At 44.8% G+C, this 19,705-nt stretch overlaps 1 protein-coding gene across 5 annotated transcripts in view; it reads right to left on the minus strand.

Annotated features, from left to right (window-relative positions):
* The window catches only part of LIG3 (DNA ligase 3), a 1,054,678-nt gene that overhangs the window by 260,315 nt on the left and 774,658 nt on the right, over positions 1 to 19,705 (minus strand). For all 5 annotated transcript variants that reach the window (XM_069614890.1, XM_069614888.1, XM_069614887.1 and 2 more), the window contains exons 18-20: positions 5,602 to 5,785; positions 5,227 to 5,318; positions 4,289 to 4,354 (exon numbers count right to left, since the gene is read on the minus strand). In XM_069614890.1, the coding sequence (XP_069470991.1) occupies positions 4,289 to 4,354; positions 5,227 to 5,318; positions 5,602 to 5,785 (342 nt within the window). The remainder of the gene's footprint in view (positions 1 to 4,288; positions 4,355 to 5,226; positions 5,319 to 5,601; positions 5,786 to 19,705) is intronic.

Here is a 19,705-nt window from a genome sequence, read left to right on the forward strand (position 1 = left end):
ACTCAATACTTATGGGATGCAACCCAAAGTATAACCTTATTGAGAACCTACAACACATTCAGAATGCAATCAGCTATTCTTGCGGAGTAAATCCAGGTTGTATATACTATTTGAATACAGTCAGAAATTCAAGGGTAGTAGACCCAGTCAGTCTTGTTGCGACATCCTGTTATGGAACTGCATAACAAACCAACCTTGTTACAAGTATACTCCTTGCAAGACTACATTTTAGAACTTAGTTCACAGTTAGTAAAACAACTCGTACTTTCTGGAGGGTCCTTAAGCTCAATGATTGAAGTATTAACACACAATAACTATTTCTGGATGCACTACGCATCTTAAGGCTAGGAAACCTCAATTACACTTTAAGAATAACTCAAGGTTATTCAAGGGAAGTAATGGACCCTTAGGACTATTTTGGCTATTTTGGAAATGCACCAAGCAGTTTCAGGGGAGACACAACCCAGAAGAGGAGCAGCAAATCAAGGTGGGTAAGACCTACTATTGTAATACACATTTACAGTTGCTTTTCAGATCAGTGAAACACAGGTTAAGGTAAGCAATAACTCTTTACACTATTTTAGGATTGCACAAAGCAGACCATGGTCAGGAAAACCCACAGTACACTTATTTAGAACACAGCTATTGAGGGTGGGTAAAACCCCAGGCAGACTTATTCTAGACTTATTCTAGACAGGCTATACAGCAAGTCAGGGGAAGCAAAACCCAGTTGGTGAACTTACACACTTATTCTCTGAAAGAAATAATCCGGTGAAGCCAACAGTAATACTTTTAAGAAGAGGAGGATCCAAATCACAGGTAAGTAAAGTAACCCTACATACCTTTAGGAATGGCAGAACACATTCTGAGGTAAGAACTTTTGTCCAGGAACTTCAGAGAAGACACCTTAGAAGGATTCCAGCAGTGAGTCAATCAAACTGGATGAGGGAACTCCCAATCACATAAATCACCCCAAAGCTGCACAGGAATCAGACAAGGCTTAGGGTAAAAAATACACAAGCCCACATATTACTTCAGCAGAGAAGAGGAGCTTGCAGCTGGATGTCTTCAGGATCTTCAGCCCAAAATCCAGTCCTTGAATTCCTTGTCGTGGTGACTGAAGATAGGACACTGGAAGGGAATTTGCAGCTGCGATCAACAGCACCGTCAGGCAAGAGTTTCTTCAAGGCTGGTCGCGGCTCTGTAGTTTTGGCATACTTTTTCAGGATCCAGGAGAAGACTGAATAGCGCCGGTCGGATTCTCGTCACCCATCGGGTCCAGCACTCTGGTGAGGGGACTTCAAGGATTCAACTCAAGTCTCTGGAGGTCCAGGAGGATGCTACCAAAGTTACAGCAAGATTCAGAATTCGAAAGACCATGCACTGCACAATGGCTTGAGGTCCCAGGGTATTGGAGCCCAGGATGGTTCAAAATGTAGGTCTTCTTGAGAGTAGTGGATTTCACCAGCCTCTGGGTAGGAGTCCTAGCACCCGCACCCTGAGGTCGATTGGAAGGCAGGGTTACAGCAGGCTCTTGTTGCACAGCAGGCTAACCGGTCACTGGAAATCACTACAGCTGTCTTTTCTTCATCCTCCTCTTCGGTTTTAGCTCCAGTGGTCGACTTGTCAGCAGCTTCAAGGATCAGAGTCAGGAACTACAGCACAACTTCTGCAATCTATTCCTGCAGTTTACAGAAAGGGGCGTTCTGGCTGTCCAATCAGGACAGCCAGACCCACATTGAGACTGGGCTCCTTTCAGGGAAGGAGGAAGACAAAGGGAAGCAGAGATTTGTACTACTCCCTCGCTTCCTGCCTTCTCAGACACTCCGGAGCCTGGGCAGGCAAGCAGTCCCGCCGAAGACAAAACTTCCACTTAGGTCGTTCCCACCTAGAATGGCAAGGGAAGACCTTAGAAACAAAAAGTATAGTTAAAAATAGCAAAAAAGAAGGAACTCATTCTAGCAGAATGGTGGCCCTCCTGTGTAGTACTGAGGCTCAATTAACAGCCTGTGAGTAAAAATGACTAAAAGTCATAAGGGTAAAATCTCTGCCATCAGCCATTCAAGTAAACTTGCAATTGTAACCAAATGTTACTAGGTAAGTAAGAAAGCGGATACACTGTATCCCCGAGCACTCCCCATAAGGTGGGGTGTGCTGGCTCACTTATACAAAATGTAAAGGGGATGAAAATCCATCTTCACTACTTGGAAACAGTACTTCACCCAATTACATGAAAGGGAAATTAACAGGGGGGCCCAAACTGGCAACCCAGCCTAAGCCCAAAAGTTATAGGAAACTATAACTTCAACCAAACCCTATGGAGAGACATAAAAAGGTCACCCATCAAAAGAGTAGAAGACTAGGTTAGAGGGAAAAGGATTCCCACTTACCTAGGGACAAGGAGAAATAATCCCCAAGTCCAAGAAAAATGTTCTGGAGTTGAGACAGGTCAGGAAGATTTATCATAAATATGAAAATCTTACCCAATACTATAATATATTATTTTACGCTCCTGTGCATTAATACCTGTAAAATGCCCAATGGCGACCAAACTAATATGGAGTACTATTTTAGGCCATAGTTATTTAGTACACGTTTTCCTGAAATGTCTCCCTACTTTTCCCATACCCTACCTATATGTGTAAGGTATGGACCACTAGGTCTAGTGCCTTCCACACATACCAGAGTTGGGATGTGTCTATTGGACACTGTACTATATATCGTGAAGGCCGCTAGTAGACTCACCTGCTTGTTAGGTTGTATGGTTCCCTAGTTGTCTCCACTCCGTTATTTTATGCCCACCTCTGGTATAGGGCCTGCACAGAGACGTTGGGTTTAGAAGATGAGTACTTGTATAGGCATTAATGTTTTTATAATAGGCCTGTATCTTTTAATACTTTATATTAAAACTCAAAATACCTATTTGGCTGATACTTTTATATATGTGTTACTTTATTAAAGGATATATTTTTTTCAGTATATATGAGCAGTATATATTCTAGAATTGTGTGTACCTCTGTATCGACCTACTACCCCTTCCTCACAATGAAGCCTTGTCGCTCTTGCCACGTTACCTAAACAGAGAGGTTTAGCTTTCCTTTCTTGTCACGTATGTTAGTATTTCCCCCTAGGGTTAGTGGGTAAAGCATACTCAAAGGGTTATACAAAAGTGGCCTCAACAGGCACTTTGTTATCTAGTGGTGGAGCGGTGAAAAGACGGGATGAGAGAGAGTTGTCAAAGGAGAGGAAGGAGAGTTTGGAGCAGAGGAGATTGGATTAATAGTGTGGTGGAGAGCTGACAACATCAGAAGGTGAGAAGGAGGTAGAAAAGGAGTTATTGGTGGCTGGATGGCGAGAGGGTGGGCATAACATTAGGAGAACTATGGAAAGTTAGATGGAGGAAAGGATTGGAGTAGTGACTACCATTTAGAAGGGAGTGCGGAGGAGAGTTGATGGAGAAGGTTGGGAAAGTGAAAGACAATGTTGGAAAGTTATTGGAGGGGGTTGAGGAGGTGGAAGATCTTTTGAAGGAGGTTAGAGAATTTAAGGAGGGAGTGGGTGCATTGTCAGAGGAGGTTAGCAGAGCCAAGGAAATGGTGCAGAGGTTGCTGGCAGAGGTTAGAAAGCTAAAGGGGGAGGTTGGAGAATTAAGAAGGAGGTGAAAGGATTAACAGAGAAGGCTAAAGATACTTTACATGCATTTAGGATGGATGCTCGGATTGATCAGGTCTTCACTAAGAACCGACTTCATTTGATTTGCAGTATAGTGTCTTTGGTGTCTCTGGGCAAAAAGAGACTAGGAATTCTGATTATTTTCTCACTGGTTCGGAGGAAAGGGGAACTACAAAAGGAATAAAGTACAAGTCACCAAATTGGCTTCTAATCTTTGCCAACAGTAGTTGTTTACATATAAACCACTATCCATCCATACACTTGTTTATGGGATAGGATCTTTGGCTTTTGGAGCAGAAAGTAAAGAACTCTGGAATACAACCAGCACTTTTGGGGGGAATGGGTATGGGAACAAGTAAGGTAAAGCATACACCTACGCAACAATATTTTAGAGAAATGGAGTGATGCTCTACAGAAATCGGATTTACCTCCTTTACATTGAAAAATCTCTTAAAAGTAAAGAGAAGGGGCACACAAGTACAAGTACTTGGTATGTGCTTCCCTTTGGAACTACAGCATTTGGCACATTGCCTTCAGTAAGTGTGCCTTAGGAGGTGTCATTTCACAAACATTAATCATGCCCAAATTGATTTTATTAAGATAAATACACAATTACCTTAGATGGTGCTGCTGACACAGTCTTGCTGTGGCCATTACGATGACTTGGATCAGATAGTTTCACCTACAGCAAAGAGATGAGGTGAACATAGGACATGGAAAGACCATCATGGTGCTATAAATACATTGATGTCATAGATTACCCCGAGACTTCCTTCTTTTGAGCACTGCATATGAGTGAATGTGTTCCCATTGTGCAACACAAACAAAAAAAGTGTCCTTGTTTAGTGCACAACATCCGTCATATGAAGGCACTGATTTCATTACACAAAGGACCTCACTTGCAGAACCCCAATATCAATACAAATCTATGGGTTTTTTAAATACAACAACCAGTTTCATTAACAGTTCCTTTGTCCAATTAGCTGAAAAACATCCAGTAAGTCCTTAAGCGCCACAATCTAGAGACCATCTCCTTCAGCACCTAATGCACTGTGCACTTGCTCAAGTCTCATTATCTGTATTTATTTTTCCTCTGGGATCTTATATATTTAAAGACAAATCTCCCCATTATGTTTCATTGCTTCTTTATAGTGCAATACGTCTAGGTAAGTAATTCCACAGCATTACCCTTGGGTACTTACAAACAGGATAAGGTTCTACAGCCAGTCCTCCTACTCTATTATTATTATACTCAATCCCAGTCCTTCTCTTTTATCATCTATAGATGCTGCCATAGAGCACTCCATCCCCTTTCACCAGTCGCCCAGTCTAATCATCCAAAGGCATAAATAGGATTGTGCAGAATGTCTTATTGTGTTGCAAAGCTGAATTTCAGTGTCCTAGAGTAATTTGTAATCACTAAGAATCCAAGAACAGACACTGTGGAAGTGAGGCTTTATTTTAGCCTGGATTCATTTTAGTCCAGGACTGAGATATTAAAGGTGTAGCACTATACAGGATTAACACACAACAAATCTTGTTTGATTAACAAACCTTCTTGTTGGGTTCAGATGGCAATGCCTGGGGTTTTCGCTTTTCTCCTTTCTGCTGCTCTTCTGCCTTCTTATGAGGAAGAGACTTGTGGACTAGGAAAGGAGAGAGATGGAGATTTAGCAGGGGGCAGGCATAGAGAGAAGGAAGAGAGGGAGAGGGAGACAGCAGTGGGAGGGGAGGGGGGTTGAAAAAGAAAGTGTCTCGCTCGCCAGGTGGGGATCCTCCAACTAGGTTTGCACATTATAAATTGCATACATATGTTTGCATACATACACGTGTGCTTGCAATGTTTGGGTGTAATGTTTTGAAATGGTGGCAGTGAATGTGGAGGCGAATTTAGAAAAGCAAGGTGCATAATGAAACTAGCTGGTGTACCTTCCTGCTTTTTAGCCTTGGCAGGGGACTTTGAGGGGCGCGGCTTTGGGGTATTGTGAGGAGTGGGAGGCCTTGAGTTGTTCTCGTTCTCCCGGCTGCCGTTTTCCGAGGAGCCGTCTTCATCCTGCGACGATGCAGCTGCAACATTGAAGTCAGAGGTCTCCTTAGAGAGCTGGTACAGTTCCTGCAGGGAAGAGAACCAAGGTATGGCCCATGTTTATGAATTCTGGATCTGTAAAGTTGTCATTTTTGTGTGCATGTGTAAGCGCAGAAGAGCACCGTTCACCCTTGCTTTATCTTTGACACCAAGTAAATTAAGCAGAAATGTATTACCTGATCATGAATAAGGTACCAATATGGAAAACACGTTGAACTTTGCAGGTTATCTTTATGGTATCCAGGCATTGATTTGAAAACAGTTTCGAATACCAAAGTTTCGATAAAAAAAATGCATCAAAATAATTCTTTTTTTTGCAGGGAACTTTTTTTTTTTTACTAAAATGGGTGTTAAGGGTTAAAAAAACGGGGGTTAGGTGGACCCCCCCATTAAAAAAAAATGCATTTTTTCGATGCATTTATTTTCAAAACTTTGTCATTCAAAACAATGAACAATACAAGATTATAAGATGCCTTCTTAGGCATATGCATGAGAACATATTTGATTGTAACTAGCTGTAACTGATTAACAGTAATAGTTACAGAAATGCACATCATTTTAGAAGTTTCCATTGTTGTATATACATTTTAGTATAATAAATCACAGTTCACAATTTTATATTGCAAATAATATTGTTACTATTGCAAATTGTGCTTACATTTTTTTCCACCGATATCGTTTGGTGAGCTCGGACCTCACTAGGCTCAGTACTATGCTGCTTATTATATATACTATTTGTTGCCCCCTTGGTACATTTCCGGAATTAACTATATAGAATTTTGCCAAGTGAGCGGGCATCATATCAACCCATGACTGTTTTCTTATCATATATTTCTATGATTTTTGTAAATTTTTCTAATAATTATTTGACACCCAGTTGGGCTTCTGAAACACATAAGAGTTTCTGAATAATCACTTGCACTCTCAGTGTCAGTATCTATCTGTTTCTTTTTCCTGTGTGTGCTCTTTGTGTGGGGGTTTTGTTTCCTATTGAGGGAGCTAGCTGAAACCTGTGGGAGTCTTGCTTGAGGTACGTGCTGCTGTTAATCTAAATAAATGTATCACTGTCAGTCCGAAATGTGAGAAAGTTGCATCTCATAAATTAGTCATGTTTCTGTTGTGAGCTCCAGCCAGTAATCTTATAAAAGTTATGTGGGGTTACCTCCGAGTGATTGCAGGTGTTCAATGTCTAGGATTTCACTGCAATCACCAGAGTTTGACCTGGAGAATGCCGAGATAGGTTTGTGTGTGGTGACCAACATTGTTTGCTAGGCTGCCAAATGTTTGAATGATGCATGTGTGTATGTTTTGGTGTTTAGGGTTACTCTCTGGTTTGGCATAAAATCAAACATTCTGCACAAGGAACGTTTGTCAATTGCTGGGATTTTATACTGTTAGAGATCTTTCAACCTTCCTCTGGTGAAGGATGTTAATCGTTGAAATAAATGACTGTGGTAATGTACTTTGAAGTGTTTACTTCAAAATGTTACTTCAAACGTTTTATTTTTTTTATTTAGGGGGTCCCTCCCTATGCCCCCATTTCCCTTCACTACAACCCCTACTCCAAACCCCTCCCCACCACCTTTTTTTTACCCCTTAACCCACAACTACATATGTATAATTCAAAGTAATTCGAAGTAATACATCAAAGTAAATGACTTCGAAGTAATTTATATCATTGAAACAAAAGGGAGACAGTACAATCTCTGAACTAGACTTACAACAGCGTTTCCAGGCAAAAGCAAAGACCAGAAAAAGAAAAACAAACACACAAGCACACACACACACACACACACAATTCTTCAATGCGTTAGATATGGCAGGGCAGTCGAGCGTATATCAAGGAAGGATGAAAGGCTGATAGTGAAATGCAGTTTATGCATACAGTTAGCCCCAAATAATAAAATACACAGATATTGAAAAAATATACACTTAATAAAATAACAGAACAAAATGGGACAGAATTCCCTCTGCACGGGTAGGCTATCCAAAGCTTTTTTGTTAAAACAATTTTTACTAAATGATGCTGGCGATTCTGCCTCAGAAAGTGAGATCTGCTAATCAGGCCTCACTTTCATGTGCTCCATGCTGAAAAGTACATTGCTAATGTGTTTCTCTGATGGAACTCGGAGATCCCCAGTAGCTGCCCTGCAGTTTGACAACATTGGAGTTATGGACTAACATAAGCATTCCTGTAAACAACCTGCTGAACCCCAATATTACAACAGCCAGCGTATGCCCTTAATTGCGCACCAGTGATCCAGATTATATGACATGCATTACTCAACGTAATAGCATTTCTAATGATTGTATCTGCTTAGATTCACATGCTGTGCATATAGACCGACATCTAGTGGTAATCGCGGAGTTTAGCATCTTCTCTTTCGAGGATCGAAAGGGGACATCGACATGGGTGTGCCTGTAATGCTATCCCCAACGTGATGTGTAGTGTATCCAAAATCCCTCACGCGCCAAGGTTGCTCTGATTGTATTTTTTCTGCCGTGAGGGAGCCTTATGACTATCGTTAGTGAGTACAGAAAGAGAGAAATAGTAGTAAAATGCCTATGTTCCTTCCATCCAAGCAGGGTGGAAGGGCGGGCGCTTGTAAATCTAAGCAGATACAATCATCAGAAATGCTATTACGGTGCATAATATCTTCTGATGATTGTGAATCTGCTTAGAATCACATGCTTTGCATAGACTAGCGAGCAGTACCCGGTGTTGGATGAGGGAGGTGAGAAGGAACAGTAGTGAAGAGATGTCTTAATACTGCGTGTCCCACCTGAGAATCAGACCTAGAGTGATTATCTAGGCAGTAGTGTTTTGTAAAGGTGTGTACAGAACGCCAGCTTGCCGCTTTGCAAATGGACTCGCGAGGGACATTTGAAATGAATGCTGCGCAGGCCCCAGTTCCCCATGTAGAGTGTGCTCTAGGCTTGAAGGGCACATCTCTCTTGGTAAGAGAGAAACAGTGTTATGCAACTGACAATCCACTTAGAGATGGCTGATTTAGAGACAGGGTCCCCTTCTCTACCAGCTGCCACTGAGACGAAAAACTGGTTGGTCTTTCTTAGTGGTCTAGTCTTTTCCAGATAATATATGACTGCCCTGCACATATCCAGTGTGTGTAGGCTTCTTTCTGCCACATTTGTGGGGTTCTGAAAAAATGTGGGTAGTTCTATTGATTGGTTCACATAGACCTTTGAAATTAATTTGGGCGCAAACCGTGGGTGAGTGCGCAGAACCACCTTGTCTTTGTGGATAGTGACAAATGGGTCTAGAACTGAAAGGGCCTGTAGTTCACCAGCTCTTCTTATAGAGGTGACCGCCACAAGGAAGGCAATCTTGTAGGTGAGTGCTTTAAGACTAGCCTTATGCGTTGATCCAAAAGGAGATCCCATAAGTCTGGCTAGTACCACATTTAGGTCCCATCAGGGAGCTGGGTTGAAATGGGGGGATTAAGTATTTTAACCCCTTCCATGAAATCTTTAATTACTGGAATCTTCCACCATAACATTTTCTGTTGGGACGTGGTATAGGCTGAAAGTGCAGCTAAGTGGACTTTCAGTGAATTAAAAACCAGACCTGGGTCAAGGAGGTGAGTAAGGTATAGTTCAATATGAGTAGGAGAGCGGTCCATGTGATTGATGCTCTTGGAATTACACCAGATGAAAAAGCATTTCCATCTTTTGGAGTAGCAATGTCTGGTGTTCGGCTTTCTTGCTTCTCCAAGTATGTCCATGCATCTCTGAGGAATGTGGAGGTGCCCAAACTCTAAGACTTCAGGAGCAAGGCCGAATAGTTGAGGGTTTGCGGGCATGGATGAATCGTTTCCCCCTTGTCCTGTGATAGCATGTTGTATGGGCAAGGCAGTTTCATTGGAGATGAGTTCAACATCTCCATCAAATGGGAGAACCAGGGCTGGCGGGCACACATCAAGGCCACCAATGTCATGGTAACTGGCTCCTGGTGCATCTTGTGCACTACCTTGTTGAGTAGAGGGGGGTTGAGGGAAAAGCGTAAACAAATCACCCTGACCATGTTATCCAGAGACCGTTCACCTTTGAGCGGTTCTGAGGGTACCTGGAGGCTTAATCTGAGCACTGTGAGCTCTCCAGAGTTGCGAACAAGTCGATCTCTGGTAAGCCCCATTCTGCGAAAACGTTGGAGACGGTATCTTCATGTAGTCGCCATTCGTACTCTCTGGGTAGAGGGAAGTCTCTGCTGAGCACATCTCGCAGAAGATTGAGTTCCCCTGGAACATGTTGAGACAAGAGGAACATCTCGTGTTTGAGTGCCCACTTCCAAATATTCTGGGACAGTTTGGATGGCCCTGGAGAGTGAGTGTGCCCCCCTCCCCCCGTTTATTCAGGTAATACATGGCTGTGGTGCTGTCCGTGAGGAACAGTACAGTCTTTCCCTGCAACGGTGTCTGAAAAGCCTTCAGGGCTTTTAACACTGCTAACAGCTCTCACAGGTTTATGTGGTTGGATGCTACTGCTGGGGACCAAATGCTGTGCAACATCTGCTGAAGGAGGTGAGCCGCCCACCACGTGAGAGATGCGTCCGTATTGAGAGTGGCTTATGCTGTGGGGGTGGTGAAGGTCTTCCCCTTCAAGAGGTTTTCCCTCGACCACCACTGCAGAGAAAGAACGAGGGGCTGCCGAGACAACCACTAGATCGCCCCACTGTCCGCTGGCCCGACACCACTGGCTGCTGAGCCACTCTTGCATGGGGCGCATGCGCAAACGTGCTTGAGGGACCAAGTAAATGCAGGATTCCATCATTCCTAACAGCCGCATGGACCTCTCGACAGGCTACATATTGAGGGATCTGAAACAGCATGTTTTGAACCCTCTCGTTGGAGGGGAAGACGAGGCTGTCTTCTGTCCGAATTAGGGCCCCTAGAAATTGCTCGACTAGGCTGGGGTATAGGCTGGATTTCTTCTCATTTATGGAGAATCCCAGACTGAAGAATAGGTCTATCGTCCTTTAGGTGTTTGACAGGCATGTTCAGTAAGAAACCCCTGTTATGAGCCAGTCGTCGAGGCAAGGATACACTGGGATGGATCGCCTGCGCAGGTGAGCTGCTGCTACTGCCAGTACCTTTGTAAATACCCTTAGGGCTGAGGCAATGCCTGTTAGGGAGGATTCTCAAAATGTGCTAATTCCTCTCTACCTTAGAGACCCCAGCTCTTTTTGCTGAACTTTGGGACTTTTTAATTCTGTTTGTTTTCTGTGTTTATTTCTTTTTGTTATGGAGTTTTAGACAACTCCATAGGCATCATCTTTTCATGTGTGTCACACAGCACCCTCAGTGCACTTACACAGGGAAGCTTTTTAGGCTATCCCAAGGTTTAAATACCTTCTCTGGGATAAACTACTGTTTCCCAGAGAATCTAAAGTTAAATTGACTTTACTAGTCTTTTTAAATTCCTAGACCCAGCACACACTATCTTACAATAGCGTGATGGAGGGGTTACCTAGTATGCCCTATGTCTAGAAACTCATGAAGCAATTAAATGCTAGCCTTTCCTATCGAAATGGCTGGTGGCAGTGGTTTTACAACAAACTACCATGATTTTTCCCGACCGCGAACACCGGTAGCTAAAAATCGCGGCAGCCATGTTTTTCAAGATGGCGTCTAAGCCCCCTTTGTTTAAACCGGTCCAAGACTTTTTTTTTTCCCACGCAATTTCTTTTTGGAAAGGTCCTTCTAGAGTTTGTCTCTGCTCGCCAAACTAGGTTTGGTTCCTTTGTTCCTACGCCTTTGGCGGGCTTCAGGACTGAAGACCGCCTCTGGCGCCCGAGTGCCTGGGATGGGCAGGAAGTGAGGGAGGTGACCGAAGATCCCTGTGTTAGTCTCCTAGGAGACCCAAATGCACTCTGGCATGATTGGCTGGCTCACCCGGCAAGGACAGCAACCCTGCCGGGTGAGTGGCAGCTAGGCTGGAATTAATGTGAGAAAACTGTTTAAAAGGCGAGTCTCTTGGACTGAAAGGCAGAGTCGACCACTGGAACAAAAGAACCGAAGACGAGCTGGAAGAGGAAGGCTGCTGCAACAACTGGAGCGTTGGTTTGCCCGGTGGAGCCCTGCTGCAGGTCCGAATCGCCAAGTGCATCTCGACAGAGAAGCCCCTTCAAGGACGACTTCTTCCTTTGAGTTGGTAGGACCAATCAACTCGTAAGCCACCTGGATACCATTCTCTGAGCTGGTTAGGATCAACCAGTGGGAAGGACACCAACTTGTGTGCTTGAAGAACAGCAACCGGAATCGCAGAATTGCCTATTTGCCAGCTTTGTGACCAGTCCCCGTGCAGTGCAGGAGTCCCCCGATGTCCTCCCTCTTGTACCCACGACTGAGGCTCAGGAACAGCGAGATCTGCAGGAACTGCCAGGAACAGAAGTCTTCAGCTGCATCTTTTTCTTCAAAATAAGGTACTGTGAAAACCTGACGAAAGAACTTACTTCTCACTGCGAAAGTGTGTAGAACTTTGGCAACTTGCAGGCCTAGTCAGCTTGTGACCCGACATACAAACCTTTCTTCCCTGAACTACTTCTAAGAACCGTGGCAAAGACTATTCCGTTTTAAATACCAAAACCGTTTTTACTTATACAAGAGACTAGCCCATTGACTTTGGCCTACATATTGCACTGAATCAACTCCTCTGGTGAACTCAAACTATTTGCACTGGTTTAGAGTAACTGTAATATTTGTTTTATTAACTTATGCCTTTTTGCTCCTACTTCAATGCTATTTTGCTGCTACTTCAAGGGAGCTCAACTGCTTAGTAATCAGTACTATAGTATAATATGATTGTTGTGAGATATTGGTTGCCTCATTTAATGAATGCTTTATAAATGATTGTGTAATAAATTAATAAGTGTTTTGCCAAGAAACCTTGAGTATAAGTGTCTATCTGAATACTTGTCATTTTAGACCTTTGTGTAAAACCCTTACAAGCTCACATTCCCTCTTGAGGTGCCTGGCTGCTCAGCTCGCTACCAAAAACTGTGTGGTACAGAGTTATAACCAAGGTTGGTTTTGCTTACACCTGTAGTCCTAGTTGTGTGTAGTGGTCCCAGAGGGTACTGCATACAAACTTTGCCTAACGATGCCGAAGGGAAGGACCTTGAACTGATAGTGTTTGTTTTCCATCATGAACCTGAGGTTTTTTTCTGTGTGCTGGCAACATCGAAATATGAAAGTATGCATCTTTCTTGTCCAATATTGCCATGTAATCCCCACGTGTTAGTAAAGGGATCGCCTCTTGCAGCGTTAGGATTCAAAACATTTGCAGTTTGACAAATGTTTGCTGGGCGCAAGTCTAGTATAGGGCGCATGGTGAGATTCTTTTGGGGTACAAGGAAGTACACTGAATAAATACCCTTGTTTACCTGTAGAACAGGGACGACTTTGATTGCGCCCTTTTCCTGCAGGATCTCAACATCTTGCAGCAGGATCTTCAGGTGTTCTGGTGTCAGACGCCCAGACTTTGGTGGTCTGAACCGAGGTGGCCGGCTGAACTTGATGCAAAAACCGTGGGCAACGGTCTTGAGCAACCACTGTTCTGTGGTAATCCCCTCCAATGCATGTAAGAATGAGGTCATACGTCCCCCGACCGGGGAGGAGTAGGGGAGGACCCGGATCTGTGAGTCATTTCTGATTGGAGGCCGGGGAGCCTTTGACACAGCGCTGTCTTCTAGGCGGATATTGGTTTGAGGCAGCTGACCCCTGTCCTGAGGACCATGTGTTACCCGTTCCGTATTGGTTGTGTGGGGAATATGGGTGCTAGACAATATTGTATGCAGTCCCTTTGGGTGCACTACAATAACCTTGACCTCATGACAACAGGGACCCAAACTTTGGTATAAGTCTGAACTACACAGGTTGGTAGTGTGGTCGAGCAGCCAGGCTTCTCTCAAGAGGGGTCAATGTGAGCAGTAATGTTGTGACACAGAGTTTCACAATACAGTTATCCAAATAAACACTTATACGCAAGGTTTTTTGATAAAACAATTATTAATTTATTTCACGGTCAGTTATATAGGCCTTCTTCAGAAAGTTAGCAAAACATGTAACACTTAAATATACTTCAAAAAACACTCTTAGTTTCGCTAAATCAGATGATACCCACTGAGGATGGCACACAGACACTTCCTACACCCTCAGGTGACTTTTTATAAATCAAATTTTATTGGCATTTAATGGTAACAAAAGGCTTCCACAGCGTGTCAACTTTTGGGCAAATGCCCATCATAACTTTACAATCCAACCATTCATCCCTTGAAATTCCCCTCCCTCCTCCCCACAAACCCCATAGTTCAAGGTACGGGACGGAACGTCCGTAACTCTTCTCCTAGAACAACTCCGACCGGGCTAATGGCCATCCGTGGTTAAACCGAATCCTCCAAAACTAAGGCATAGTGTTATGTGCTACGGATGGTTTCGGGCCGGGTCATGAGTCCCTTTGATTCTCAGGGCGTTTCCTCTGTGTGGCCGAAAGCCTCCATAAATTGTAGCCAGTCCATCTCTATCTGGGCGCTCAAGCCCTGCGTAGCCGCTGTGAGTCTTTCCATGAAATAGATATCCTTAGCCACAGCTAGCCACGCACTTTTCGTGGGAAGGCCGGTCCTTTTCCATGTTCTAGCCCGAGCTGCTCGAGCTGCCAGGAGTAACAAGTGCGTCAAGTCAGGAAGTCTCTCCCAACGCTCATCCCTCAGCTGAAGGCCAAACATTATCAGGATTGGATCTTGTGGGTAAACCCCCTCTCCCGCCTCCCTTAACCAGCTCAGGACCTCAGACCAGAAGGCTTGAACCTTCGTGCACGATCACCACATATGCCAGTAGTCGGCATAACATCCTTGAGAGGGTGATCGGGTCGTACTGCCATCTATGAAGGAGTTTGACAGCATGTGTTTTATATTGGCAGGAGATGGATGTCTTAAACGCCCTGCTGCAAATACGCCCCATAGCCTGTCCCCCGCTCCACAACCCAGGTCCCTCTCCCATTTCCTTCTGAGGCTTTTGGTCGTTCCCTCCCGGGGAATCATAAGGGCTCCGTAGAGGAGGGAGATGAGTCCTTTCATTTCTACGTGAGTGTCTAGGATTTTTTCGACCGGGGTGAGCTTTCTTTGTATGCAGGGCTTTAGTTTGGGTTTCATTAGGACACCCTTGAGACGTAGATATAAGAGCGGGGGGAGGGTGCCAATTCCCAAGGCCTCCTCTAGTTCCTATATAGGAATGAAGGAGTCCTCCCACACCAGCTGACCGACTCTGGCCAGACCAGCCTCGAACCAGGGCTGGTAGTGTTTGTGGCCTGGGATTTTCTCTAGAACTGGTGTGGACCAGATGTGGCTCAGGGGCGAGGGCCAGGTGGTCACCTTTTCTCTGATTCCCTTTCCTGCAAGTGCTTTCCACATAGTTCCAAGGATGGGGTGGTCCCCGATTCTTTTGGGTAGTTTTTTCAGGGGGACCCATAGCCATTCCCCCACGGTGACTGGGTGTAGGTAGAAATTTTCAAGAAAAACCCATTGTTTATTGGGGTCCTCCCTAAGGTGTGGGGCCAGGGCCCGAAGCTGAGCTGCTCTATGGTATGTTCGCAGGTCTGGGAGGGCCAAGCCCCCTCTATCCTTGGGGAGTGTGAGGGTCTCGTATCCTATTCTGGGTCTCCGGCCCTGCCATATAAATTTTGTTATTCGTCTTTTGGCTTCGCTAAGGTAGGATTCTGGGGCCTCCAAGGGGAGCATCTGGAAGACGTATTACACCCTGGGTAGAAGGTTCATTTTTATAGCATTAATTCTTCCCATCCATGATATCTGTCCCTTCGCCGAGCCCTCCATGTCCCTGAAGAGTTTGTCGAACAGAGGGGGGTAGTTTTCCTGGCTCAAGTCTTCGTTTGGTCTTACTATATTGATCCCCAAATACTTTATACCCTTGGGGCAGACCTGGAGGCCCAGTGGGATCAATTCGGCTAGGTTTCTCTCTGTATCAGGAGCAAAAGTGAAGACCATGGACTTGCTAACGTTTAGCCTTAAGCCCGAGAAGCGGCCAAATTGTTCTATGACCTGCAGGGCGGCCGGGACCGATCTCGTAGGTTCCCTCAAGTGTAGCAAAATGTCATCTCCTATTTCTATACCTCTCACCATCTGGGAGCCTCTGATGCTTTCCGCCAAAATCTCCATGGTCATTGCGAACAGGAGTGGGGAGAGGGGACAGCCCTGTCTTGTCCCTGTCTGTAGGGCAAAAGTATGTGACAGGTGGCCATTGACTGTGACTCTGGCAGAAGGGGCCATGTATATGGCTTTAATGGCCTGTCTAATCCCCACCCCGAAGCCTAGTTTCTCCAAAACCCCGTGCAGGAATCCCCAGTCCACCCGGTCGAAAGCCTTTTCGCCGTCGATGGACACCAGAACCGGGTTGTCACCCTTCCGTGCCGCCTCCCTCATGACGTGGAGGGTCTCGCGGAGGGTATCCGCCCCCTGTCTCCCTGTATAAAGCCCACCTGGTCCGAGAGGATCAGCTCCGGCATGTGGCCATCTATCCTAGTGGCAATAATCCTGGTAAATAGCTTCGCATATACAATAAGGAGAGAGATCGGTCTGTAGGACCGACAGTCTGCAGGGTCCTTCCCCTCCTTTGGGATCACGGTGATCAGTGCTTTACCAAATGATGGGGGTGCCCTCCCTGTGGCCATGATGTTGGAGAATAATCTTGCCAGGAATCCTGCTAGGTGGCCCGACAATGCCTTGTAGAAGCCAGCCGTGTACCCATCCTCCCCCGGGGCCCTTCCAAGCTTGAGGCCTGATATTGCTTTGAGTACCTCCTCTGTTATTGGGGTGTCCAGGGCCTCCACCTCCAGGGCTCGCAGGGTGGGGAGGGCGACCCCACCGAGGTATACGTCAAGCATTTCCTTCTCTGCCCCCCCCACCCCCCCGTCGCTCCCATACAGGGTTTCATAGAAGCATAGAAGCCGGCAAAGCTCTCCGCTATGCCTTCGGGCTCTGAAGTTTCCTCCTCTTCCCCACACACAACTCTGGACACCCACCTCTCTGCCCGTTGGCCACAGAGTTTAACCGCTAACATAGCATCTGCCTTATCTCCTTTTTCGTAGTATCTTTGGCGTAAGTGTTGGAGTCCTGCCACAATCCTGCCCATCTCTAATTCCCTCAGGTCCTGCCTTTTCCCTCTTGCAATGCCCAACTCTCTCGCCCTCTCATCCTCCCCCTTCCCTTCCCTTCGGACCTTTCCAGTATAAGGATCTCTGACCCAAGTCTATGAGCCACAAGCAGCCTCTCCCTTTTTTTGGAGGCCCCCTCGCTAATCAGCCTGCCCCTCCAGGTTGCCTTCGCCGCATCCCATACTATCCCTTGGTCAACTTCTCCAGTATCATTTAGTTCGAAGTATTCTCTAGTCCCCTCTATCATCTCCTCTTTGAAGACCGCATCCCTTAGGAGGAAGTCATTACATCTCCACAGAGAGTTCCTAGGTTTTAGGCCCGAGATGCTAATGTCGGACCAGACGAGGTTGTGGTCTGACCAGCTGACTGGGCGGATCTCTGAGGCTTCTATTCTGCTCATGTGCTGGTAAAAACCAAAAACAACTCGAGAGACAATCTCACAAAGGCTGAGAGAGAGGCTCTAAAATCTTTACAGTCCAACGACTTATTTATAATCAAGCCCGCAGACAAAGGGGGCGGAATAGTGCTATGGGGCAAAGAAGCATACGAAACAGAAGCAATGAAACATCTCAATGATAAAACTGCATATAGGGAACTGGCGCAAGATCCCACACCAAGGCTCCAAGATGAGATAAGTAGCCTCATGAAACATGCAATGGATGAAGGATGGATAGAGCCGGAAGAAAAAGACTTTTTGGTCAACACACAACCTACCATTCCGGCTTTTTACATCCTTCCAAAAATTCATAAAAATGAAAAAACACCCCCCGGTAGACCTATTGTAGCGGCGATTAATTCTATTCTTGAGCCGCTTTCAGTCTATTCAGATTGGTTCTTAAGACCCTTTGTGTCCCAAATGAAATCATATGTCAAAGACACTACCAGTATGTTAAAAAAATTGGAGACTTTTCAACTCAGTCCATCAGACATCTTGGTGACCTTTGATGTGGTTAGTCTCTACACCAGTATACCACAACAGGATTGCCTGAAGGTGATGGCAAAATACTTAGACAGACGTACTAGAACACTTAATAGTGTCCCCACTGCATTCATTCTAGAATGCATTAGACTCGCTCTAACAGAGAATTTTTTTCTATATAACGGACGTTTTTACAACCAACTCAAAGGCACAAGCATGGGAGCAACTTTTGCTCCAGATTTGGCAAACTTATATATGGATGACCTTGAAGAACAATGTATTTTTGATTCTTCTAACCCTTTCTCTGCATCGATTATGACATGGCTACGGTACATTGACGACATTTATATGATCTGGAGCGACACATTTGACAACTTGACAAAGTTCCATGAATGGTTAAATGCGCAAAACTCTAATATACAGTTCACAATACATACTGACCTGCATACCATACCGTTCCTGGACCTTCAAATACAAAAAACTGAGACGGGAAGTATAGAAACAATCTTATACAGGAAGCCCACAGACAAAAACACATTGCTCAGTTATCACAGCTTTCATCCGCTGAGTTTAAAAGAAGGACTTCCCTACGGGCAGTTTCTGCGGATTCGCAGAAACTGTACACAAGTTGAAACGTACAAAAAACATGGAAAATGTTTACAAAAAAGATTACAAGATAGAGGCTATCCGAAAAAGACAATCCACCGGGCATATAAAAGAGCATTGCATAGTAATAGGATGACTTGCCTAGAGTCCATGCACCGGCGTAAGGAAGAGGAAAAAATAACATGTGTCAGCACATATAGTCCTATTAGTAACCATCTCAGAAAGATCATTAAAAAACACTGGCACATGATCAAAACTGAAGATTTTAATCCCCTTATGCCTCGTTTTGCCTTCAAAAGACAACGTAACATCAAAGATACCTTGGTTCACACTTACCCTGTTGCGCCCAAGGCTGTGATTACCCAGACACAACTCTGGGGCCTACCACCAGTTGTGGGGCATCACCGCTGTGGAAAATGTTCAGTCTGTGCACAGACCACCACTATGAAAAGTATCCAATTGCGCAACACCCTAGTACAGCTAAAGACATTTACCAACTGCCTTACCAAATGGGCTGTATATGCCATAAAATGCCCTTGTGACCTAGTATATATAGGGAAGACCAAACGACAGGTACGTCAAAGAATCTGCGAACACAAATCTTGTATTCGGAATGAAATTGACAATAAACCCTTAGTGGCCCATTACATTCAACAACAACATAAATGCACAGATCTACTATGGTGTGTCATACAGGTCATCAAACCCTCCCTCAGAGGAGGTAATATGGATCTTGAGCTCACAAGATGCGAGCAGAAATGGATTCACAATTTAGATACGGTTAAATATGGCCTGAACATTGCCATAGAATGGAATGCATTCCTTTGAAGCCACCCCTATTTAACTTGTTGATGGGTGGTTATATCTGGAGGCTCCCTTTTTTAAAAAGGGTGCTTGCTAGAATTAGCTGTCCAGTATCAAGATCCCTTACTCTGGAGCAAAACTCGTATAAATAGGACCCCATGACTGCCACGTAACAAATTATAGCACAACCTATAGTGCATGACGACTCTCAGCTACAATCTTGGAAGGATAGAATACATCTCCCCTCATACAAATATCGCTAGGGCGCCAAAAAACAATGGCCCGTGGACACATCAAATGCTAGATAATGAAGGCCAGGCTGCGTTCTGCATAACAAAAGGAGTGGGCGATCTTCAACACAGTAACACTAAACAGACCACCAACACATAGAAACACTGCTTTTCCCCACACACTATTGCAATACCGATAACACTATC

This window comes from Ambystoma mexicanum, chromosome 9, assembly GCF_040938575.1.
Source record: "Ambystoma mexicanum isolate Mex_15411 chromosome 9, UKY_AmexF1_1, whole genome shotgun sequence".
NCBI classification, from domain to species: Eukaryota; Metazoa; Chordata; class Amphibia; order Caudata; family Ambystomatidae; genus Ambystoma; species Ambystoma mexicanum.